The sequence below is a fragment of the Sinocyclocheilus anshuiensis genome, unplaced genomic scaffold (genome assembly GCF_001515605.1).
Source record: "Sinocyclocheilus anshuiensis isolate Anshui unplaced genomic scaffold, SAMN03320099.WGS_v1.1 scaffold438, whole genome shotgun sequence".
Lineage (NCBI taxonomy): Eukaryota > Metazoa > Chordata > Actinopteri > Cypriniformes > Cyprinidae > Sinocyclocheilus > Sinocyclocheilus anshuiensis.
The window spans coordinates 1,957,030-1,984,140 of NW_015546118.1; the positions used below are offsets into that span (position 1 = coordinate 1,957,030).

At 37.3% G+C, this 27,111-nt stretch overlaps 1 protein-coding gene across 5 annotated transcripts in view; it reads left to right on the forward strand.

The window, feature by feature from the left end:
* LOC107700942 (GTPase-activating Rap/Ran-GAP domain-like protein 3) overlaps positions 1 to 27,111 on the forward strand; it is a 65,902-nt gene that overhangs the window by 11,621 nt on the left and 27,170 nt on the right. For 4 of the 5 annotated variants that reach the window (XM_016502818.1, XM_016502819.1, XM_016502822.1 and 1 more), the window contains exons 2-3: positions 7,430 to 7,499; positions 24,475 to 24,549. In XM_016502818.1, the coding sequence (XP_016358304.1) occupies positions 7,430 to 7,499; positions 24,475 to 24,549 (145 nt within the window). Of the gene's footprint in view, positions 1 to 2,310; positions 2,652 to 7,429; positions 7,500 to 24,474; positions 24,550 to 27,111 lie in introns of those variants that run through there. The other variant, XM_016502820.1, reaches the window with a different exon arrangement.

Below are 27,111 nucleotides of genomic sequence, written 5' to 3' on the forward strand. Positions count from 1 at the left end.
TACTACTCACACCGTGAGGATCACAGTATGAGGATCGTGTGATGTCACTGTGATCATCGCATGATCTCACGTGTTGACTGGGAATAGTTCTTTCAAAATATCATCTTTATAACCTCAAACACATGTTTTAATCACACATCTCAATTTAATCTCAATATAGGTTTCCAAAATTATTCATTACCTGTTCTCAATGATCCATTACTACCTGTGATGTCATCAGGGAGGGACTTACATACCAGATACACGCTGCTCATGTTACGTTTGTGGTGGAGTCTATTACTGCACGCCTCAGTTTGTCTGATAACATGCTGTTCTGCTAGGAATACTGATGAAGAGCATTAAACAGTCTGGAATTAAGTCTCCGCCCACTTCCTACTATATATCCCAGGATTCTCGTATTACTTAATATACTCAAGACTCTCATAATCTAATTTTCTCTCTGTCTCACAAACTGTCTAGTATTTAAAGAGTTACATGTTCTGCAGGTGCAGGTGTGTAATGAACAGAGCAGGCATGGAGATGTGTCTGAGTGTGTGACATCATCAGTCAGTGAGGGTGAGTCAAGAGATTAAATGAGAAGAAAAGGTTATTGTCTGAACAATGACCTCATTGCACCCCTCACTTCTGTGCTAGACAGAAGGATTATGGGTAGACCTGGGGCAACAGGAAGAAAAATTAAGGTTATGAGATCATAAGGGGGAAAAAAACTGTCTAGAACCGCATACATAGGAAGAGGGATGCTTGTCATTTCTGGATGGTGTGAATGCCAAGTGCACAGCGTCCTTGAAGACAGATGTCAAAACATGCACACAGTCACATTTCACATGCATGCAAACACATATGGCTAATGCTCTGCCTTTTCCAGTGGAAATTACGGTTATCCTCATTTGCATGGACTCACCTCATAAAGTAATGCGTTTGCATACAGAACTAGTGAAGACTGTTATTCCTTTGCCATGATGAAGCAGCTGTAAGTCACAGTCACCAGTTGTGACATTATTAAAAATCATGCCAGCCTGAATCTTTCTAATGTAAATGAGCGTCTTAATGAGAAGCTGTCTGGCTCTACAGCATGATGATCTCGGGTAGCTTTACACGCTGTTCAACGCACCATAGGCAGTGACTGTAAATGCCTTAAAAAATGATGTTGACAGCAAAACGAACAGACATGGAAGGAAACTGTTGTAATAAAAAGATGCTCAGTATTTCAGTGAATGCACTCGATTCATAATAATCTTTCACCCTTTAAATCACTTTGCCGCAAAGGCAATTAAATATTCCAATTAAAATATTTCACCGAGTGTTTCTGTATGTGTAAGACAGAGAGAGAGAGAAAGAGAGAGAGAGAGAGAGAGAGACCGGTCTTGTATATTTGTACACTGCAAAACAGTGCAATATATACATACGCAGTGTTGGGGAGTAACTAGTTACATGTAACGGCGTTACGTAATTTAATTACAAAATAAATGTAACTGTAATCAGTTACAGTTACTAAGAAAAAATGTGTAATTAAATTACAGTTACTTATGAAAATGTTAACGATTACAAAGGTTATTACATTTGAATATTTACACACATCCACATACAGATTTAATTGATTTCTTTCCCAAATTGCACTGACTACTCTGAGACATACGGCCCTATAATGTCCGCGATGCGGAAAACATGCACAGACTGGTTCGTAGAATCCAGTCTAAATCATGAATTGGTTAGTCGTGACTGGCAATGCTTCGGCTCGCGCACTCTCAGCGCCTCCGCCAAACGGTTTGGATCAGATCAGAGTAATCAATGCGAGAGAGAGAGAGCATGCGGTTTCATTCACTACACATAGGCCTACTGAAGCTCGTGTTGTTTTCAGCCTCTGCCACCTCAATATATGAGTACAAGAACACATAAACATAATTTCTAGAACTGCTCTGAGTCACTTCATGACAAAGTAACCTTCCCAACTGTACATACGCCTATACATATATATATATATATATATATATATATACACACATATATATACATACACTTACATACACATAGCTACATATACATACATATACATATCTATATGAAGAATGGAAGAATAATTCGTCTTATAATTGGCACTGTGTTATGTTGCATTTTATGTTATTTGGCTTTATAGGTTTAATTTAGTGTCATTCATTCTTTAATATTTTCTCGTCTTTTATCATTTTGCTATTGGTCTATTGATTTGGCAACGCAACACTGACACACATAAAGAGAGAGATAATAGAGAATTTGCTGTTAACAAGCTCCCCACCTGACTCTCTCGGTCACGAGCACGGCGCGCGGCCGTAAGGGGACTCCAGTCTACGAGAATCTGCTTCTTGAATGTTCAGTTACGCGCGAGGTGTGTCCTGTGTGTCCATATGAAACTCACCACTGCGACCATCAGGTGCATTAAGAACGGGACCGGTAGAAACGCGCTTCCAGTATACTTAGAGGCAACGCAATGAAGGGATACAGCAGCACGAGCAGCTGTAGGGAAAATTACGCTTACTGATCTGTCTCTTTGAAAGAGAAGACTAAGAAAAAAGGCGAGGGACAGAAGAACTTGGACTGCGGGAGAGAATAACATCGCATGGGGCCATGAGCGGTGCAGACCCCGCAGCGAACAAACTGTTGAGTTTCAACCAACGGTAAAGCATTCAGTTACTTCATATTTTTTATAGACATTGACATTTACATTGAGATCATATATTCAGTCTGGCACAGTCATATTGCAGCAGTATCAGGGGTTATAGACTCTTGCATCTCATTTGAACGTGCAACAAGCTGCACCCTCCCCGAAGTGTTCAATCAACATATTGGATGCGGGTATTGGAAATAAGCACTTAAAGCATAAATCTTTCATCTTTATTTTTTACAAACTGGCATTCCAAGCTTACATTTTAATTCTCATAAATGTTTGCGTGTGTCTGTGTGTGTGTTTTAATTAGTCTAGTCATTTTAAACGGACACTTAACCCCCCTCCCCCCCAAAAAAACGAAAATTGTAATAATTTACTCAACCCTCATATTATTACAATACAAACCCCGTATGACTTTCTTTGTTTATGTCAGTAGATGTACAGCAGAATGTCTGTCTCAGTCACCAGTCAGTTTCATTTTATGGAAATATGCAATAAAAGTCGGTGGTGGCTTGTCTAAAATCTCTTTTTGTGTTCTGAAGTCTAAAACAACACGGGAGTGTTTAATTGACAGAATATACATTTTTGGCTGAACTATCTCTTTAAGAAGCTGCGCTCTTTTCGTTCAGCACCGCAGCAATAGTTGTAGAGTCCACACGTCTTTGCATCTGAAGTAGATTGAATTCATGTGGGAAAGGGAAAACCTCCGCTGCTTTGTCTTACGTATAGCCTATAGGATACAATTCTGCTTAGACAAAATGTTTTAGACTTCCCCACAGTGTAGTAGTGGGATATACTAGTACGGAAAATCGGTAAATTATTCATGCGAATACCTCTCGGTAGAGTGGATATCCATGCTCCACTGTAGCGACTGGCGTAGTAAACAGTAAACATGATGTTTTCTCTGATTAAAATATGAAAGAAAGGTGGTTTTGGTGTTCATTTTAAGACGGTTTGTGGTCATGGTAAAGTGTTGTGACAGTGAGGCATCCACAATCATAGGAGGTTTTCCTCAACACCGCAGCGAATCTGCTGTAATTTGAGGTGTGCGTGATGTCACTCAGCAATTATTTACATGACAACATAATGTAGCCATCCATCCATTGAGTGCAGGACAAAAATCCACCTGTTGACGTGTCCCAACAGAAGCATATCACACATTTTTACAGTAATAGTATTTTTTACAAACAAAGCCACACACATACCACTTGACAGATCATGTGTCATCACAACAATGCAACACATAAGCCATTTCGAACTCTTGACCTGTAGCATTTGAGGTAAAAAATAAATATGTACATTACATTATATTTACATTTAGACATTTAGCAGACGCTTTTATCCAAAACGACTTACAAATGAGGACAATGGAAGCAATCAAAATCTACAAAAGATCAATGATATGCAAGTGCTATAACAAGTCTCAGCTTAATGCAGTACAAGTAAAAGTATTATATGATTTTTTTTAAATCATATAATAAATTAAAAAAAAACAGAATACATAAAGTATAGAGAAAGCTAGTGTTAGAGGCCTTTTTTGCTTTTGTTAATCAGAAATCAGAAAATCAGAATTATAATTGTATAATAAATAAAAAGAAAACAAATAGAATGCAAAAAGATTAGAGAAGCAAGTTTTTTAAAGAAAACAAGCAGTTAGTAAATAAATAGAGTGCAAGTCTAAAAGGGGCAAGTTATTTTTTTTATTTTTTTATAAAGAATAGAATTAGAATAGAGAGTGCTAGAGTTAGAGGGTCAAATAAAGATGGAAGAGATGTGTTTTTAGCCGATTCTTGAAGATGGCTAAGGACTCAGCTGCTCGGATTGAGTTGGGCAGGTCATTCCACCAGAAGGGAACATTTAATTTAAAAGTCTGATAAAGTGATTTTGTGCCTCTTTAGGATGGCACAATAAAGCGACGTTCACTTGCAGAACGCAAGCTTCTAGAGGGCACATAAGGAGATGCGAGCAGCTATCGTTGGATATTCAGAACGGAATGAGAGGTAGAGTTGAGTGTCATCAGCGTAGCAGTGATATGAAAAGCCATGTTTCTGAATGACAGAACCTAGTGATGCCATGTAGACAGAGAAGAGAAGTGGTCCAGTTAATTTTTCAATTAAAATAAGTGATTTTCAAATGTCCTTCTTTCCCTCCCATACTATCTTTGTATGTGTTTGTTCAATTTTGCTCTTAATGATTGCATTGTTAGACGTTTGTTATCAGACTGTCTGCGACAGCTTCACTTGTAGCTTTTTCTTCGGTCATGTGGCAAGTCTGCAAATGTCTAAGGCATCACTGGAAACATGATATCATGCCAGATCATTATCACAAAATTATTATCGCAGATGCATAACAGGAGTGATTACTGTGAACAAACTTGACCATATTTGGTTTCGCAGTATTACCAGAGGGTAATGCTGTGCTAATTATGTAATGCTGTTGCTGTCATCATTATCATAATCGCAAACACAGTCATCTACCTACTACTATCATAATCATTATAGGATTTCTTTTCATAAAAATAATCAAATTTTTGTGAAGTGATTCATTATATCAATGGAAGCATTCAATCATGAGCAAAAATCAAAGGTTTGTTTGAAGATACAAGTGAAACAATAAGCTGTTTTGCATCTTAAGATGTCTTTATGTCCAGCTGTTAATTTTTTTCTCCTCCAGGGTAGTGTTTCTGAATTTGAAGCAGGTTTCTTTCAGCCCCGTGCCACAGTAAATCATCTAATGATGAGCCACTCCTTCCCTTCCTTGTCCTGTTCGCAGGAATCACTTGTGCATTTTGTCTTAAAATGTATTAAACATTTTGGCTTATTATATAACCAGGGTTCCCACGCTTCTTGAAAGTACTTGAAAGTACTTGAATTTCAGACATATGGATTCAAGGCCTGGAAAGTACTTGAAAACAAACATAGGTCCTTGAAAGTGCTTGAATTAAATTTGAAATACATTTTGTTTATGGCGCTATTTAAAAAATTGTCTTATATGTTCTGTCAAAGACCGAACAAGTGGCACTAATGATTGGGGGTGGAGATGGGGGAGCATAAATGGTGCTTGAAAAAGTCCTTGAAAGCCCTTGAATCTGGTGTTCATGAAAGAGTGGGAACCCTGTATAACACTTTCAGCTTTAAATTAGAGTACCGTTAAACACATTTTACCATATTTAAATCCATAAAAATCTGTAAATGTACAAAATGGAAACAAAGTCTGCAGAATCTGCCTGCAACTTAGACCGCGATATATATATGCATGATGTGCAGTATCTCTTCTGTTGTCAGTAAAGACATTCTTAGCTGCATTAATGATAGCCCTCACACAGAGGAAATGTGTTTGTCCACGAGCACAATTTATATTGCACTTGAAGTGAAATGCCTATAATAAATGTAAGCGCTCATGTGGCTCAGCATATAAATTGTTTAAACCTCAGTCAGAAGAGATGTTGTCTTCAACAAAGCAAATATTATGAAAAAGAAGTTAGCCAGAATCACAAGTAGTTGACTAAAACAGCAGCATTATTAAATTGATGTTTTTATTTTTATTAATGTTGAAATACTTTTTTCATATCCCAGTTTAATATACAGAGACAACTATAAGTAAGCCATTCGTAGGTTGATGCCCCTGAAAAGTAAACACTGTAGGTTGGCAATGCTTTTCTAGGTTTGAGCATCTCATCCTGACATAGCAACACTGGCTCAACCAATGGCATCAGTTTGAGGGTGGGACTATGTGTTCGCCCGGCCAATGGCAGACAGGAAAGGGCTCAAGTAGTTAGAATAAAAAAATATTTTATATAATTGATTATACTAGTTTATGCTACAAATAAATCAAATTTCTTATTCGCAATAATAGCTGGAAATTATACAACTTTAAAGTCACTCAGTGAAATCGATGCTCACACTTTTGATGGAAAACACTGGCATGTAAACATTTTTGTTGCTTGCAATGCACCTGCATTGACTTGATAGGGAAAGTTGATAGTTCCGTCTAGTGGGTCATCCATCCTTATTGTTGAGCTCTGATGGGGAATATTTGGGAAACCTATTGGAAACATTTGCTATTTTATTAGGCAATGCTAGCGGCACAGAAATTACACACCTTTAGTGCCATTACGGTCTTCCTGTGAATTGGTTTTAATGAGAGAGATCCTCTTTGAGGTTTTGGGAAGATGTGTGATGTCTAGAGTCACTGAGCATGTGGTTCTCGCTCTAATAATCTGAAACTACTTCACTCGGAAAGTGTCAGGCTATGACATCACAGGGATTTGAGTTGGCAGGGTGTACCGATGAAACATACTACCTAAAATATATTTGCATTGTTTTAAGGGTAAGTTTAGGTCAAGGGTAGGTATGGACGGGTAGGTTTAGGGTAGGGGTAGGTATGGACATTTAAAAAAGCCTCAAACCACATGAATAAGATGCTGGTAGAACAATCTGATAGGTAGCATTTTTTCACTATCAATTTGTGCTACCTATCTTTTTAATGGGAGGTACCACATACAATCTGACCGGGTAGCACAAATCGTCTGAACAGGGGCTCCTACTTTTTGGAATGCAGGTTTCTGGTATTGAAACTAAAATACCGTTTCTTTATGCTCTAGATGCTCTAGGTGTTCACATGTGTTGATAAGTCAGAGAATTTCTCAATAGGAAATCACATCAGCAATACGAATGTTTTAAAATCATAAAATATACAAATATTCCAAGACAATAAAAAGATTTGCATTGCAAAACTTATTGTGTGCCTTTATGAAATGAATTTAAATGGTTATATGCTGTTTTGCAGCTCAGCGTCAGAGGATCTTGGGTGCCGGAGAGGAGAGTTCAGCCGGAAACACTATGGATCAGTTGAACTGGTGAGGACTGGCATATTTTAGCTTTTCTTTGTATTTATATATTTACATATCCTTTTTCTTCTTCTTTCCAATCTATTTTTCTCTGCATGTGCACTTCTGTGAAGGGAGTAGCTACATATTTCTGTTTGATTTTTGTATATACTGTATGTCTGTGGTTCTGTCTGTTTTATCAGATGAGATTTGTATGGCTTTGTAATTAAATTGCTAATTTAAACATCATCTCACCCTAGCAGTAGGTTAAACAGGCACAAAAATAGCATCATTTATATGATTGAGAGTGTTTTGCCTGGTCAAACACATGTGTTGTATTGAGTGGGTGTGGGTGTGTTTCTTTCAGCGGTGTCTGTCTCTCCCAGATAGTTGTTGCACGGAGGAAGTGGCTTAATACCACACTAGATACTACTTCCTATGTGAAACATGCAGGAGGTTTGTTGGGAGAAAGAAATGGGTGACCTTGTGTCAGATAGTACCATGTCACAAAACCACATGCATTATCATACACGACAGATGGAGAATATAAATGTGTGTATATGACTGCATGTGTGAAGGGCATTTGTTACTCCATGTGCCATTGTTCTTAGGTATCTAAAGCTACCGTGGCATCCAAAAGTCTGAGACCAATAATGAAAATGAATGTATTTTGATTACAAATGATATTATCAGCATAATAATTTGTTTTGAGAGATTAAAAAATTGTACATGAATAGCATAGAAGAACAAAAATCAATGTAATCTTGTAATTGCCTTTTGCATAAGAGTACCTACATGGTGCTCTGGGATGCTTGATTCTGACTGGTCAATCGTGGCATTCAGCAGTCTGATATTTCTGAATAATGACCGTTGTCCAGGGAAACTCAGTATAACTGACCTCTCTATGATTGTGCTTTGTTTCTCTACAGTTTCTACAAAGAATCTCAAATCAATATTTCAAATCAATTTCATGTCCATGAATTTAGTTATTTTTTAAGCATCCATATACAGAATAATTTACATCATTATTCATAAAGTCTTTACCAGAAAAATAAACATGGAAAGGTCAATCCTGGACACTCCACATTCTCTTTCTTCTCACATAATAAAATAATTTCTACGCAAATCAATATTTTGTGGCAATGGCCATCTGATTGCTTACCCCTCTCTTATATCCATTGTAAATTTAAAACAAGAAATATCTAGTTCATTTTAAAAAAACATGTAGCATGCAAGCCACATTTACTTTTATGTTGCATGTCTTTATTTTTCCATATGCTAGTTTTTTTTTTTATCTGCATTGCTCTTTTTAAACCAGGCTGCGGTTACTATGAAATATGCTTGTACCGTTTCTCTCTTGCTGTGCTTAATTACATTCATTATTCCAGAATGTGTATCTCTTATTATGGATTTCTGTATGTATCTGTCTGTTTTTCTGTTATATCAATTCTTATATTATACTACTAATTGATTCTGTTGCGGTTTTCATGCCAGTGGTTGCATAATTTTACATTTACACTTTGTGAATTTAGCGTTTAATAGTGTAATCATCATGATGGGAAAATAGCAGTATTGACCACCTTCATTACATTATTATACAATTACACTGATCAAACATACAAAAAGTAGACAGTCATCCACAGACTTCGAATAATAGTGCATGGTTATAGGGACATATTTTTCATAGGCTGGACCAAATGAATAAGAAAGGTGTATGCTCTTGATGTTTTAGATGTCATTTCTACATGCATGGCTGACTAGCTGTATGGTTCAGTCGGTTTATATAAGTGCATTAGGGATCCTCTTGTAGGTGATTTTATGACCTCTAAGTGCAAAGTGTGTATTTAAGTGCTGAAGAATGTAATGCATGTGTGTCTATGTGAGGTTTTTGGGTTAAAAACTTCCCAAGTGCTCCATCCTCTCATTACTGCATGATGACCTAATGTAAACATGACTGTTGTTTAGAAGCTATTATATGCTGAACCATTTCTAGAAGTGGCTAGACATCATCTAAAAACTGATTCCATAACCTATAATCATAGAAAACATTAGACCTGATCACAGATCAACAGCCAATGCAGTATCTTTGTTGGAAAGCAGAATGTTCTGCAGTTGTTGACTTCTCTATTGACATACTACTGATTTACTACTGCTGTTTTTTGCATACTTTATAGATAAGTAGGCATATATGGATGCAGGTACTTTAATGCCAAAGGTTGACTACTTAATTAACATATTTAATGAGATACTAAAAAGATATGATTCCAACCAGGGAATCAGGGGTCGGTTAGGTGGTGTTACAAATGTAATGGACATTTTTATTTATAAATAATATTTTTATTTTAAAATATGTATGCTCACATTCAATTACAAATGTAACACTTTAGTACAGGAACCAATTCTCAATATTAACTAGTTGCTTATTAGCATGCCTGTTATTAACATGGCTGTTTATTAGTACTTATTAAGCACATATTCTGCACGACCATATTCTACATCCCTAATCCTGCCAATACCTAAACTTAACACTTACCTTACTAACTATTAATAAGCAGCAAATTAGGAGTTTATTGAGGCATAGTTAAATTGTTTGTTAATAGCGATAATTGGACCTTAAAATAAAGTGTGACCATTACAAATTATATTGCATGAATTACATAAATGATATAGCCTAATTCCAAACAGCGTAAATAGCTTGGATCTAGTGTTGCTTTCGTCAACGAAAATTATGACTAAATATCGTCGTCAACGAATCTTTATCACGTGACGAAAACGAGACGAGACGCAACGTAAATGCTGATCATGTGACGATGACTATAATTAAATGTATAATGCAATATTGTTGACGAATAAAAACGAGACTAAATGTGGTTTACAAAATAAAAACTATGCTAAAATGTCTCTTCATTTTCGTTGACCAAAACGAGACGAAACGAAATGTTATAACGTTATTTCGTCTCGTTTAGTCGCGTTATTATTATTATTTTGCAGTATTTCTGTTTCCTGTGTCTCACTTCAGGGGCTGCATCAGGTCGCACTGCGCAGACGCAGGCGACGTCACTTCCTCAAGCCCCACTGGCGGCATTATTTAGAACAGTGTTTCCCAACAGTGTCTGTCGAGAGCAGGGGTGCCGTGTAAAAAAATATTTTTAAATTGCTAAAATGTTCAAAAAAGCAGCTATTATATAATATCCATTTCTAATGTCGCCAATAATTAGAGATGCACTGAAATTTCGGCTTGCATCACTGGTTATTACTGTCGGTCATATTGTTTTTTCTCCGTAAAACATGTCAAATATTAAATGTTAAGCTACTTCACACTCTTTTATTGTTAAAAACAAAGCGTTGTGCTGGAATTTGCACTTGGCTTCTGTGAACAGAAAAGCCAGTCTTTGATGTGATTGGCCATTTCAATCAATTTGACATTTACAAGTGCTTTCAGAACACTGGCAGCACCTAAATATTGTTCCCTCTAATTGGTATATGGTGGTTACGGCCCTGATTCCAGCAACAAGCAGTTTTTCTGTTCTCATCAATAGTGAAAATGCTGTACAATCAGAAGAGTATGTGAATCCGTTCTCTTAAATACTTGGTTCTGTCACACTCACAACATACTGCATAGCTGAAGAGCATAAAAATAAAGGCACATACCTTGTTTTCATGATTTCAGTTATGCTTCACCAGACAGCGTGCTTTTTTATAGTTTTTGTTAAATTTGTCAATATCCAATGTTTCTAAAATTCTACAATCAATCTCTCAGCTCTTATGTTTGTTTCATTATTTACTGTACATTGCAGAGCAAGGTTTTGGTTTAGTGAAATTCTGGATGGAGCTACCTGGTGGGACACAGCAGGAATAAAATAAAACTGGTTGATAAAATATAGTGTCGCTAATATCAAGACTTGTTAGGATAAAAATGGGATTAACATAGAAGAGGTACCTTTTATCGCTTGTTGCATCGAGCCTGGTCAGGATATAAAGTATATAAAGGAGCATGAGATGGAGTGTTTCAAAGAGAGCAGATGAAAATGCTTTGTCATCATCAGAGCAGCATCACTGAAGTCTATGACAGGACTCAGCTGTACTTACTCAGCTGCAATATGTGAAAGCTGATGACATCAAAGATTGAGAGAACACAGCTGACCCACTGTGCCCACCGATACACAGGCTGAAGACGTGTTGGAGAAATCTTGAGGAAGAGAAATCTGATATGGAGTGAGTGACACAGAACAATGCTTAATTGTCCCCCTTTCATTTCATCACTTTTTCTCCAACCAGACACATTTTTGCATGTGCTCTTCAATGCCTCAAATGTCCTCAATATTCATCGTTCAAATTCTCTGTCTCAGTCTCTCACCATTATATTTCTGACGTCAACTAGCACCAAAAGTACTAGTATGAAAGCACCCTTACTTTTGTAACGATTTAAAGAAAAGGTTTCATGAGGATTTTCCCCTTCTTGGGCTCTGGTTGATTGTTAGTCTTTCTTACAGCTTTTTAAATGGACATGTATAAATACTTTAAGAATATGTTTTTTTAGAGTGAATTGAATGTATAGGTACTTTGATTTTCGCAGAAATTTAGGTAGAGGCACGTTTTTCCAATGAGCCTTTATGTTTCAGACACAGCCACTATGTTCTGGTGTACAAAAATACTTTAAAGGGGTCATATGATGCTTTTTTAAAGATCATTATTTTGTGTATTTGGTATAACAGAATATGTTGACATGCTTTAATGTTCAAAAAACACATTATTTTTCAAATACTGTACATTATTGTAGGTCCTCTATGCCCTGCCTCTCTCAAACGCTTCGTTTGAAATCGCATCATATGACCCCTTTAATACTTTCGTTTTCAACAAGCACTTTTGGCTGTGGATTCCTGTTACTTTTGCTCTGCATAAATAAATATGAATACAATTAATATAAATATAGGCAGAGTTGGATCTCCACATTTACCTGCAGGTACTGTGCTGTTTAGTAGTTTATAAATATAAGTGTGATTTCTGATACTATTTCTTTAATAGTAGTTAATATTAGTTAATGGCACCTGATGGAGCAATTGAAAGAAGTAAATTAATTCTGATTCTATTCAGTGGCCCCCAATCACATATCGAAATATCGCCTAAATAGTGATAAAAGTGTGTTAATTTTATCCGAAACAGATAAAAATGAATCTGGTAACATTTTATTATGTTGGTTGTTGGTTATGTTGGTTGAACGGTGCTATGAGGTTAATCACATTTGAAAATAATGTACCACCAACACTAAACCATATCCAAATCCCAACCATTAGTGTTAAAAAAGCAAGTGTGAGATAAAAACTCACTTGCTACCACACCATAAGCTTGCTTCCACAAGTCTTTGAGCTCTTTTATCGTGACTTGGGTTTCACAGCACTCATACCTTAGTGCTCTGCATCACAAATGCAGTGCTGTACCAGGTGAGTAACTGAGCAAGTTTACAATGCAGTAAACTAACATAAACTAATGGTAAAATGTATAGTTTACAAATCATGCACTATTTTTATTAGCGATTAGTATTGTGCAAGGAACTGCACAAAAATAAGTCTTTATTAATTAATAAATAGTCTGCCCCTGTAATTATAATTATTTTGGAAATGGATATAAGTTATTGCCATTTTACTGGCTTTAGTGTGCTGCCTCTCAGCTGCAAACTAGAGTGAATTGAATGTATAGATACTTAGAGTTTCGCAAAAATGTAGGTAAATCAAATTTAAAATGAGCTTTTATGTTTCAGACACAGCCACTATGTTCTGGTATACAAAAATTACTTTTGCAATATATCTGGTGTTCAAAAAAATACTTCCGTTTTCAACAAGCACTTTTGGCTGTGGATACCTGCTACTTTTGCTTTGCATAAATAAATATAAATGCAGTTAATATAAATATAGGAAGAGTTGGATCTCCACATCCACTCCAGGTACTGTGCCGTTTAGTAGTTTATAAATATAAGTGTGTTTTCTGATACTATTTCTTTCTTATAAATACAAATAGCTCTTGAAGATGACTCCCGAATTTGAGAGGTTACTGTTTGAATTAACTGGATTTGAAACCAATATAATGACACAGTTGAGTGGAGACTTAAATATGTATATTGTCGTGAGGGCCTCCATCTGGCTATATTAAAGGGGTCATATGATGCTATTTTAAAGATCATTATTTTGTGTATTTGGTGTAACAGAATATGTTGACATGCTTTAATGTTCAAAAAACACATTATTTTTCAAATACTGTACGTTATTGTAGGTCCTCTATGCCCCGCCTCTCTCAAACGCGTCGTTTTCAACAAAGCCCCCTCCTTTGACAAGCGCAGTCTGCTCTGATTGGCCAGCTGACCCAGTGCATTGTGATTGGCCGAACACCACAAGCATGCATCGGAAATGTAACGCCCCTTACCATAATCATGACCGTCAGCTTTCAAAGTAAATATCAAGACAGTTAATAATGTCGTTAGTTTTCCCTTTAAAATTTCTAATAATGCTGCATGATGACACATACACATCTCCTAGTATGCGTCTTCTGCCTCTGACTTATTGCTCTTATTATAATTATTTGATTCTAACCAGGTCCAAACACCTTCGAACCCCACACACATATGCTGAGCAGAGGGAGGGTTGGCTGCAGAGTGACTGTGGTGTGTAAAATTAGCATGTTGGGCTCAGTGGAACATGTTGCCTGCAGCTCTATCATATGAAGCATCAAGAGTGACTCACACTCACTGCGTCCAATACTGTGGGTGGGTCACTTTCACAAGACTGTTCAAAAGATGGGACATGGGATGGGACACAATTAAGCAATGTTGTAGACATTTATTTATTTATTTGCTTACAGATTGTCTGAAAGTTATCTGAGAGTTCAGACCACTTGTCAAAAACTTTGTGTGTAGTTCTGGTGAGAAATGCCTGGCGTGGGAAAGAACAGCACACTTATATAAATCTAGTCAATATGATTTGTTCATTTACAGTATGTGTGGGTGTGTGTTATTGAGGGAAATCCTTCGTTTTGTTAAATATAACTAAAACTTGTTATATCATTTCTCCTTCTCCCTCCTCTCTGCTTTTTCTCCTCTCATTCTGCAAATAAATGTTCATTCAGCTTTAGTGGACAAGTTCATGTGTGTGTATTATGCAGACAGTGTTGGCTACTTTGAAACTAGCTTGTCAGGTTAGAAGCTAATTATAATACCCTAGTAAAAAGTAATATATTTCAAATACATTTCATATAAGTGTAGTTCAAATCTTTTAACATATTTACTGACATATCGCTCAAGACTTACTGATATAAAAATTATATTTAAAATTTATTTGGAGTACACTAAAATGTGTATTAATGTCACTATTGATGAGGATTGTATGATCTTTGAATAATATTGTTCTTTAAATGCAAGATATTTAAAGTGTGAACCTGATGTGAGCCTATACTTGCAGTAGTTCTACTTTAGCACAATCAAATATTCTTCATTATATCTTTAGTTGGACTTCAGCTCTACTTTTGCACAATTAAAGTGCATTAAGTACAAAATTGGTTGTTCCAATTTAGCAGACTTTAAGTATACCAGTTTAGTATACCAAAATAACAATTGCAGCATATTTTTATAAGGTACATAAATATGTAAATGTACAGTAGTCAACATTTGAAGTGGATCAAAAGTTTTTGGTTCCAAAAACGGAGGTAACTTTTAGGGTATGTAAGTACCGATGGGTCGAAGGACCGAGGTGGATCCCAGGACTCGGAGACTGGAGGCAGAGACGGGATGACTGAGGGTGAGCTGAGGGACTGACAGGCACCAGCGGAGATAGGGCTGAGCAACTGGCTGGTTTTAGAAGATGAGGCGGGAGAGGGAGGCTGGGAGGGAACACAGGAGAGCAAGAGCTGGGCGGAACCAGCGGAGACGCAGGAGATTCAGGGCTGGACGGAACCAGCAGAGAAGCACGCTGGCTCACGTGTCGCGGCGGGCTCAGGCTCTCCATCTGCAGTGGGCTCAGACAATTGATCCGTGCAGCGGGATGACGGCTGGCTGATCTCTGGTTTGGTAGTGGGGCTGGAGAGGGCGGAAAGTGGGGCTTTCCTCAGCGGGGCAGACGGAGAAATATAGTCCATTACTCTCCAGCACCCACTCCACAAATGCGGCGAAATTCTCCTTTGGACCGTCCGCTGTCAGGCATGCCTTACACTGCTCACTCAGGCTGGTGATGTAGAAAACACAGAGCGAGCGGTCCGGGGAGTGAGTAAGGCACGTCAGATCAATAAAGTCCCTGGTGTGGTCCTCCAACGGACGGTCCTGCTGCTCCAAGCAAACCTGCAGGCCGGTCCATAGTGGGAAAAAAAACAAAAGGCAAGGGGGGAAAAACGCCGCAAAACTCTTAACTTTGGAGTTCTGGTATTCTGTCACGTGTAGCTATGGAAAGCACACAATGCAGGAATAGAAATAAACAAGATAGTCCTTTAATAAATCCACAGGCAGGTGAAACGCAAAAGATTAGCACAAATCAACATCAATACCGGAACTAAGGAGCAAGGGCAAAACACAGGGCTTAAATAATAGGAGACAAACGAGATAATTATTAAACACAGGTGTAACCGAATGAACTAATCAGGGCAACTCAGGAAAACTAGGTCAAAGGAACAAAACACAGGAGATCAGGAACACAAGTCCAGGGGCCTGATGTATAAACGTTGCGTACGCACAAAATGGGCATGGAAATGTGCATAAGCAATTTTCCACGCACATATCGGGATTTATAAAAAATAAACTAGGCGTAAATATGTGCACACCGTACGGACACTCTAGAGTCTAGACCAAGGCTGTCAAACTCAGTTCCTGGAGGGCCGCAGCCCTGCAGAGTTTAGTTCCAACCCTGCTCCAACACACAAAGCATGTAGTTTTCAAATTAGCCTGAAGGACGTGATTAGCTGGATCAGGTGTGTTTAATTAGGGTTGGAGCTAAACTCTGCAGGGCTGTGGCCCTCTACCATCTTTGGAATACAGATGGTAACAACAGACACAAGGATGCGCTCGTTGATCAAACAGTCCATTGGCTGGTTTGAAAAGGTCCGATGACAGTATAACCTCTGTTCACACAGGTGTCGCGCACAGACAGTAGCCTAATGATAACCCCTTTCGTGCTCTTCTCAATATTGTGACAGACACCATATTTAAAAGATAGAATTCGAAAGAAACCGTAAGATATGCGCGTTTTATTTTCAAAATTTTTTGTTATTGACGCAGTGAGTCAGACAGCTAGCCTACACTGCAAAAAAAAAAAAGGCCTATCTCCTTCCATAAAAATCTAGGCTATAAACATTCTAAAATATATGTTTACCTTTTAGGCAAATTGCATTAATTAGAATAGTGATGTCTCAAAACGCATTTATAGTCCTTATCTCATATTTTCCTAACGTGTTGTAGGCTACCCTTAACTGTGTTAAACATGGTGTCACGTGGATGGAAATATGCATGGAAATGATATGCAGATGACGTTGTCATGCACGCACAATCTTCCGCTGACTGGGTATTACAAAGGGAATTCGCAGGTTCTTGCGTACGCATGGCTTTATAAATCTGAAAACTTTTGTACGTACGCAAAATCTAGCTTTTGTGCGTACGCACACATTTAGGATGAAATCTACGTAAAGTTTTATACATAAGGCCCCAGAACCATGGCACTTAGGTAACTTAAGTAAATAAAAAAACAACTATCTTACAATATAATTTACATTTACATTTAGTCATTTAGCAGACGCTTTTATCCAAAGCGACTTACAAATGAGGACAATGGAAGCAATTAAAATCAACAAAAGAGCAATATGCAAGTGCTATAACAAGTCTCAGTTAGCCTAACGCAGTACACGTATCAAGGTTTTTTTTATTATATAATAAATAAAAAGAAAACAGATAGAATAGAAAAAGAATAGAGCAAGCTAATGTTAAAGGACTTTTTTTTTGCTTTTTGTTAATTGTATAATAAATAAAAAGAAAACAAATACATAGAATACAAAAAGAATAGAGAAGCTAGTGTTATTTCTTTAATGAAAACAAGCAGTTAGTAAATGCAAGTCTAAAAGGGGCACGTTTTTTATTTTATTAAGAATAGAATTAGAATAGAGAGTGCTAGAGTTAGAGGGTCAAATAAAGATGGAAGATATGTGTTTTTAGCCAATTCTTGAAGATGGCTAAGGACTCAGCTGCTCGTATTGAGTTGGGCAGGTAATTCCACCTAATTGGACCAAGGAACTTGTAACCAAGGAACATTTCATTTAAAAGTCTGTGAAAGTAATTTTGTGCCTCTTTGAGATGGCACAATAAAACAACGTTCACTTGCAGAATGCAAGCTTCTAGAGGGTGCATAAGTCTGAAGTAATTAATTTAGGTAAAGGGGTGCAGAGCCAGTGGTGGTTTTGTAGGCAAACATTAATGCCTTGAATGTTATGCGAGCAGTTACTGGTAGCCAGTGCAAATTGATAAACAGAGGTGTGATGTGCATTCTTTTCGGGTCATTAAAAATTAATCTTGCTGCCGCGTTCGGGATTAATTGTAAAGGTTTTATAGAACTGGCTGGAAGACCTGCCAAGAGAGCTTTGCAATAGTCCAGCCTGGACCGAACAAGCGCTTGAACAATGAGTTTTGAAGCATGTTCCGAAAGAAAGGTCCTGGGGCCTCATTTATAACTATTGTGTACGCACAAAACCTGCCCTGAAAGAGGCGTACGCCACTTCCTACGCAAAAGGTGGGATTTATAAAAAACAAACTTGATGGGAAAATTTGCGCACCTGCACGCAAACTCTGACCCATGCGTACAGACTTTTTTTCCTGGAGAAAGAAAAGTAATGAAGTAAACAACGATTTTAAACTGTTTTAATTTCATCATATACATTTACATTAAATATTCCACTCTCATTAATGGAGATAAGCAATGAAATTACATAAAATCATTACGCAGAAGTTAAACCAAAATTATATGAATTTAGACGTATCTCATATTTCCTTAATGTCTTGTACCTTTGACGGTGTTAAACATTGTGTCACATTGATAGGAATATGCATAGAAATTATATGCAGATGAAGTTATGCATAGTAAAACTAGGCGTTGTAAGCTCCATATATGGTGATTTCGGGGAGGAGTCGGGGTGGAGATGCACGTACGCACAATCTTTATATTTATATATATTTAGATTTATAAAAGGATTTTTGCGCAGGTTCTGGCGTACACATGGTTTTATAAATCTGAAAACTTTTGAGCGTACGCAAAATCTAGCTTTTGTGCCTACGTAAACTTTTAAGATGAAATCTACGGAGAGTATTATAAATGAGACCCCTGATCTTCTTGATGTTGAATTAAGCAAATCTGCATGACCGGGTAGTTTTAGCAATGTGGTCTAAAAAGTCAGCTGATCATCAATCATAACTCCAAGGTTTCTGGCTGTTTTTGAAGGAGTTATGGTTGATGTGCCTAACTGGATGGTGAAATTGTGAAACAATGGGTTTGATGGAACCACAAGCAGTTCTGTCTTGGCAAGGTTGAGTTGAAGGTGATGGTCCTTCATCCAGCAAGAAATGTCTGTTAGACAAGCTGAGATGCGAGCAGCTATCGTCAGATCATCAGAATGGAATGACAGGTAGAGTTGAGTGTCATCAGCATAGCAGTGATATGAAAAGCCATATTTCTGAATGACAGAACCTAGTGATGCCATGTAGACAGAGAAGAAAAGTGGTCCAAGAACTGAGCCCTGAGGCACCCCAGTAGTTACAGTAGATGTTGCGACTTGGACACCTCACCTCTCCAAGATACCTTGAAGGACCTAGCTGAGAAGACTCAAACCACTGGAGTGCGGTTCCTGAGATGCCCTTTGCCAATAGGGTTGACAGGAGGATCTGGTGGTTAACCGTGTCAAAAACAGCGGACAGATCCCGCAAGATAAGTATAGAAGATTTGGAATTTACTATTTACTATTTTAATTAATTTAATTTACTAATTTACTGTATATCGCATAGTTTAATCATTCATGAATGAACAAACTTAATTAGGGTGACGGTGACAGCATCAAATCTTAACAGGTAAATTTATTCTAAATAAATCAAAAACACCCTAATTTATATAACCATGTCAAAACATAGTAGATTGGTTCATTTATATGAACCATCGCCCAATGCATTTTAGTTAGTTACTCCCCTACACTGGTATTCTGGTTGTGTGTGTTTTATACAGTTTTGGAGAAAGACATAAGAGTGAGATCTGCCATCATATAGGTCTTTCTGTCTCTCACAAACACACACACACACAGAACACACAGAAAAATACAATCGCACAAAATGTCACTTGTTTGATGTCACTGCTACAACCTGTGCCCCTTAAACTTTAAAATTAAAGATCCTCCACTCACCAAAAGGGCACATGAAGCAGCTCCTCTGGCATTTATCCATAGCTGCATGTCTGTCTTTTAATATAATACTTCATAAAAGTATTCCTCAACACAGGCTCATTGCAAAAATGTGCCGGGTAAATATTACGTAATTGCTTCTTAATTATTACATAATTGTTTTCATGACACTTTCAAAGTGAAATTATATTGTTTCTTGTAATGTATATTGTGGCAATTCAGAAATGAAATGTCCATTGAGACATTTCAGCTGGAAACGTCTCAAGTTACGCATGTAACCATGGTTCCCTGAGAACAGGGAATGAGACGCTAGCCACAAAGTGGAGGCTTCAGCAGAATGACTCTCTTAAACGAGAGAAAGCCTAACAACACTCAACCATAGTTGAGGGGCTCTTAAGAGTGGAGGTCTCAGCATAAGGAGCTCTTAAGAGTGGAGGTCTCAGCATAACGACCCTCTAAAACGAGAGGAGACCTGACTATGCTCAGTGCTAGAGACAGTTAGCGAGGCTCACATAAGAACCTACAAAGTAATGATACTGCCTAAGCATTGCTCTGCAGTTAATAGGTTCGGTTTTGAAGTTATCCAAAAATGTAGGAAGATGCATGTTTTTCCAATGAGTCTAGGTTAATATTCCAACTCAGGTTCGGCAAACTGGGTTTATACTTTTCATTTTAATCTGTTTCCAATTAAATTAAGTCGCACAAATGTGTATTCATGTATTCATGAAGATGTATTCATCTTGCTACTTTAGTGAAAATAGCACAAAACTTGCAGTGATTAATTTCCTGCCCCTTCCAAAAACTGAAAAGACTCTTGTGATAAATGTATGGTAATTGCAGGCCTTTGTTTGATGGTCTCATTGTATAAACCTGTTCTGTGTTTCACAGTTCATTCAAAGCTCCATTCCACAGTGTGGACTGATTTAGATTATGGAAATGTTTTCTTTTGTTTTTCTCTCAGATTCAAATGCTTTGCTTTTTCCATTTGTGTCTCTCTCCATATTCTTTCCTCATCTCATCTGTCTCTCTCACTCTATTGTGTGAGGCATGAGAACACATATATAAGCTCTCTAAAAAAGATCAATGTTACATCGCAGTCACAATAGCATTGATTATCTTGTGCTCTCTCTCTTTCTTGTACTCTCTCTCATGCTTCTCTGATATTGGGGTGTGTGTGTGTGTTGAACTTTTGCTTGAGTTTGGTAGACTGTCCTGTTATTATCCTACTATCATTAACCGGATGGCATTTATCAAAACACCTTAATAGCACCACAATATGTCACTGGGCAAAATAAAAAAATCTTATGAGACACGTAATTGTGTCTCTGTGTGCTTAAAGTAGATTCCTGGGGTGTGTAAGTCCATTTGAGGGGATGTTGTGTATCACAGGCATGTGTCATGAGCAAATATCAAGTTGTCTCAAGGGTTTTGATCCCCTGCATCCATTTTTGAACATGAAGAAATTTATCCACGAAACCTTTTTAATGATTTACCTACCACTTTTGCAGTCAGCGTACACTTAATGTAAATTAGCACAGGCTTTAAGTTGCCTATTACTTCTAAATGATGCTTTTTGATGTATAAATCTTGATAACATTATAAGTGGACCTCAGAGAACAGTACAAAATAAAAAAAGTTCATGACCCCTACACAATGTCAGTGTTAACCACAATACCCACCCAATACCAACTTAGCATACACTAATATAAAGAACAACTTTGGTCCACTTTGGTCTTGATTTATCTCAACTAGGACACCAAATGAGTACTTATTAAGTCATTAGTGTGAATGCAAGAGTCTATCTAGAATGTTCTGCCTGGACTTTTGGCATTCTGAGGCCAAGGCACACCATCTGCCACACACACACACACACACACACACACACTCAAATACATACAACAACAATCTCACACTCTTACAGCCAGTCTCTCTCTAGCTGCAGTCTGTTTTTAGCAGTTTGGTCTGCCAGATACAGAGAAGAGGGAAGAAAAATAGAGGGAGGCAGGCCAACAGGTGGAGAAGAAAGGTGGGAGAAATGTGAGGAGGAAAACAAGGTGACTGAAGAAAAAGGAAATGGGAGAGGTTCTGTGTTCTGTTGCCTAGCAACCAGCATTGTTCCATCTGGGGGGATGTTGCAATTTCACTGCAAAGACCAGATTACATCGTGTCAGGTTCAAGTGATTGTCCCACATACACACACACACAATATCTGTGCAGATAGACTTTCACTGAGACTACTTCTCTTACAAATACGTGCTAAAACAAACAGACGTGTGTGTGAGTGAGTGAGTGTGCACAGAAGTGATCAATGCTGCACACAGATCAGACACACAGGGATCACTTGGCTGTAATTAGCCTGTGATTGTGTGTGCAGCTGCTTTTGCATTCATATTGAAGGGTTTTCATCTAAACAAAGTCATCTGTGTGTATCTGTGTTGAGCAGACTAGCTATATGCTGCCTTGTCTTTCTTGTGTCTTTTTATGAGCACCTCTACAGCACTCTCAGACCCACTGTTGCCAATTCTCGCAAGACAAATAAGCAACCACTGCTTCAAAAACAAGCCCAATTTTTTTATGATTTATTATCATCAATATTATTTATTATCAATTATTTATTACCAATAAATGAGCCTGCAACATATTAAACTGAAACCACTCTTTTATCTGAAAAGCAAAAACAGAAGCTATTTTACAAAAAATCAGCAAACTGCAACAAAAATGGGAACAAAACTCATCTCCAATCACCTGTGTGCAGAATAGGATTGGAGAGATGGAAAAGGAGAAAAACACAAGAGCTTCAAAGGGGAGCTGTAACATAGCCACATATTTATAGCCTACTAAAATATAGGCTATTCGAACCATATTTACTCTTAGTATTAGTATAGGACTACTAAAGACCTGGGATTTTTTCACGCAACTTTACAAAAAAAAGAAGCCCAAAGTCGCGTATAATACGCGAACTTGGCAACTATGCTCAGACCTCTTAGATTGTGGCTTAACCATTTGTTTAAAAATAAGAACTGAAGACAGTTTAATAAAGAGATTCATCCAAAGAGGGTGAAAAAGAGAGTGAGAGAGAAAGGCAGTGGGGCCCAGAAGTTCACCAAAAAAAAGTTATTAAAAATCCATTTTAATTTTAGGATTTTGAAAAACGTAAAGAAACTATGTGCACAATAGATGCAGTTATCAGTGTCAAAATGTTTGAGATGGCTAATTAAATCAAACAAAGCAGGGAATGACATTTATTTTAAGCGAAAATGGAATAAGTGGATTATTCTAGCACTACACATCAGCCAGTGGTTTAAGAAGTTGTGTGTTTTTTTTTGTTTGTTTTATGTCAGTTTATGATCAAATAAAACATCATGGGCCTGTAGCGAATCAGCTCATGGGGAAATATGAATAATTAATCATAACTAGTTATAATTAATTATAAATATTTAGATCCGCTGTAGATATTTACTTGACCTCTCAGGGTCAACTGTCTTGTCAATTCTAAGAACGTTAATTTCCTGGTTAAGGGAAATAACTTTCTTACTGTACAACTCTACAAAGAGCTTGTAGCATAAATCTGCATGATCAAATGAAAAATTGTGTGTCTGATTGGTCCAGACGCTACAGCCAGATTTTAAAAGAGTTTGCATCAGTGCAAACCATTGTTTGGCATTAAAAAATAAAGAAACAGTGAAACATTAGTAATGAAAGGTGTGGACAGTAATTTTTGCAGCTAACCTTATGCATATCCGAGTGCAAAATTTATGGAAGAGGAATATTTAGGAAGGTTATTTACTAAGGTTCGAGGTTGTAAATTTACTAATATTTGTCCATTATTTAACACACCAGAAAAGTATGTCTTAACCCATCTTGTGCCTCTGTTTTTAGTAGATTACACCCGATTTTCAGCTCTACACCAGTTTGCACTGCTCTTGGTAGATCGTGTTGGTTGGGATTTTTTTTTTTTTTTAAGTTTTTGAAAGATGTCTCACCAATGCTGTATTTATTTAATAAAAAAATATATAGTAATATTGTTTTTTTTTTGTTTCCTTTTTATTTTAATATATTTAAAAATGTAATTTATAGTAATTTATCCCTGTGATGGCAAAGCTGACTTTTCAGCATTCATTACTCTCGCCTTCAGTGTCAAATTATCCTTCAGAAATCAGTGTAATATACTGATAAACATTTCTTATTATTATCAATATAGAAAACAGTTATGCTGCTTAATATTTTTGTGAAAACACTGATACAAAAGAACAGCATTTATTTGTAATAGAAATCTTTTGTAACAGATGTAAAAGTCTTTACTGTCTTTACTTTGATCAGTGTAATGCATCCTTGCTGAAAAAAAAAAGATAATAAAAAATAAAACAAAATCTTACTGACCCCAAACTTATGAACACTAGTAAGCATATTAGAATGAGATATTTAAAAAAGTACAATTCCAGGACAGTTTCTCAAATTTTTATGCTGATACTATAATTAGCAATAATAATTTAGAGAAATGCATTTTACTAGACTTTTGGACCCTATTGTTTAGCTGTACTCTGTAATGTCTTCCACATGACGCAGGTGGTCTCAGATTCATGGCATATCTTGTCTTTCTCCTCAGCTCATCTCCAGTGATGCAGACGGGGCCATACAGAGAGCTGGGCGATTCAGAGTGGAGAACGGTTCAATAGATGAGGTAAGATACTGAAATATTGTACAGTCTGAAATGTGTGTGTGCGCATTGTATATAATGGATTGTAATAGACTCGAAAGTGGCTAGAGGTTAAACAGCCCTACAATTATTGAAGTTCTTTTGACCATGGAGAGATTCAACAAGGTTTTGAACTCATTCACTTGCATACTGATAGCTGCGGGTTCAAGTCAGTGCAGCATTGCAGGCACGGGGGGCGATGCAATGTACAGTGGGTACGGAAAGTATTCAGACCCCCTTAAATTTTTCACTCTTTGTTATATTGCAGGCGTAAGAAGTGAAGGTGGACAGGAAGAGGAGCACAGATTAAAAGAAGTGGGAGGAAGGATGAAGAAAGGAGAGAGAACAGATGTATTCACCTGGCAGTAAGCAAAAAATCAAAACTGCCAGCTTTTGTGTTTTATGAGCGTGTCTGTAGGTGTTTCAATGAAACACACATGCATCAGCAAAAACAACAATCGAAGCCAAATTATTCAATCAGTTCCCAATGTTCTTGCTCTATTCTCCCTCCATCCACTTGTCCTTATCATTTCAAGCACCAGACTGTAGCTATGACAACCTCCAATGCTTTATCCCACCAAAACAGACCTCTGATTGGTTGTTAATGATTTAGGCTGGACTGTCACCATAGTGATTAGGGCTCTTTTGAGTATATAGGGAGGCTGTTGTTTACGTTGAGTTGCTTACAATTTGTCAGCGTGAAAATATCAATTGGAATTTGTGCTGGAACATGATCGCATTTATTACTGGGTGAGCAGAGGTGTACCAGACATGTATTGTGTTCGCATGTATGTGTGTGCCTTACAACAAAAGCAATAAAAAAGTATTAGAGTTTCAGGCTAGTTGACAAAACAGTCACTTTCCCTTTTTAGCCAGTGTTGCTTTGCAGCTGAAATTTTACACTTCATCCATTTTTCTGCATTTTGGACATAAAGGTTTGTATTTTATGATCTATACTATGTTTAGGGTGCCTATAAAACCTCTTTTTCTGGACATGCCTTAGTTGGTTGGGATTTCTAAATTACCTAAAATGTCTGGGTTTTGGCTTTGTTTGCCTTTTTTTTTCCATAGTTGCTGAAGGTAATGAGTGAAAAGTAGTTTGACCAATAGAGTGCAGGCATTAGCTGCATTTCCATTACAGATTTGCACAAAACGTTTGCAATATTTACTGTATAAATGTCGATTAAAAAAACTATTGCAAAATGATGGAGTTTCCAATAGCCTAACCGATGTTATGCAACTAAAGCGTAATTTTTTACTCTCGCATGAAGTCATGACAACGGATGTTGGTAGGTTTACATATATCAAAGCCACCGCACTAGCCATTATTTTTAATCGAAGGAGACATACAGTAGGCGTGTATCTTTAGCAAAGCAGCGTGGAGAGTCGCTTCTGGAACGTGCCACGGAGAGGCTGGTATAAACACAAGCATTAAAGGGGTCCTATTATGCTTTTTCACTTTTTGAATTTTAGTCAGTGTGTAGTGTTTATGTTTGGGCATAAAAAAGAAAGTTACAAATCTCAAAGTCCACTCCAAAGGGAGATGTTTCGTTTTTAAAAAATCCCTTTTCAAGAACTACAACGAACGGCTCGTTTGGACTACAGCGTTTGTTTTCCGGGTTTTGTGATATCACATATCACAAAATTAGAATATCATTAAAATAATTTCCCCCTACGGAAATTCGATTGGTTGGGGTGGGGAGGGGTGAGGTCGTCGTTACTTAGAACACTTGGTTGAGTGCATCAGACAAGATGACAACGAAGAAGAAGTTCTGCTGTAGCCTCAAGTTTTCGCAAATTATTACACATGCACCTGAATAATTATGTATGTAAATATGCATGTTACAATTATGAAAACGTTTTTATAATAAATTGCTGACAGTACAATACTGGACAATGATGTAATCTGCAGAATTTACACTTCAATTATACAGTGTTTCCCATACATTGAGTGCGGGTGTTTTTATATCACTGTAGAAAAATTGGATGTCATTTTCATTTAATCTTGCATGTAATGTCTGATAAAGCAGTGTTTTTTTTTAGCGGAGCGCTGCTTTGTGTACAGCCGTTACCGGGGAAACCTTGATCTCTACCACTCCAACAGTGCCTCCTGCTGGCAGAGAATGAGTTTGCATATATATGCCGCCTGGGAAACACTGGACTATGGTATAAATAAATTCAACTGTATAACAGTTTCACTGCAATTCATGTTATAATGTTAGAATTAAATAACAATAAAAATAATACATATGCACTTATCTGTACATAGTAAATGCAATTATTTTTAAGCGGTTGTTGACATCCTATCTAAAACGTGATTTAGCCAAAAAAAACAATAACGTTGCCACTGTAATATGTCTTGCAATATCCGTGCGTGCAAAGGTCTGCGCGTTCTGCGCGATCAATATTCTCTGGGTCTGAATCCGGCTCAAATTGATATGGCAATATTGACGCCATCCTTGCCATCCTTAAAGCAGACGGAACTTGCTGCTTTGGCAAGGGGCGGGGCAGTACTGAAACACCATCTAAGCTGTTCGCCAATCACAA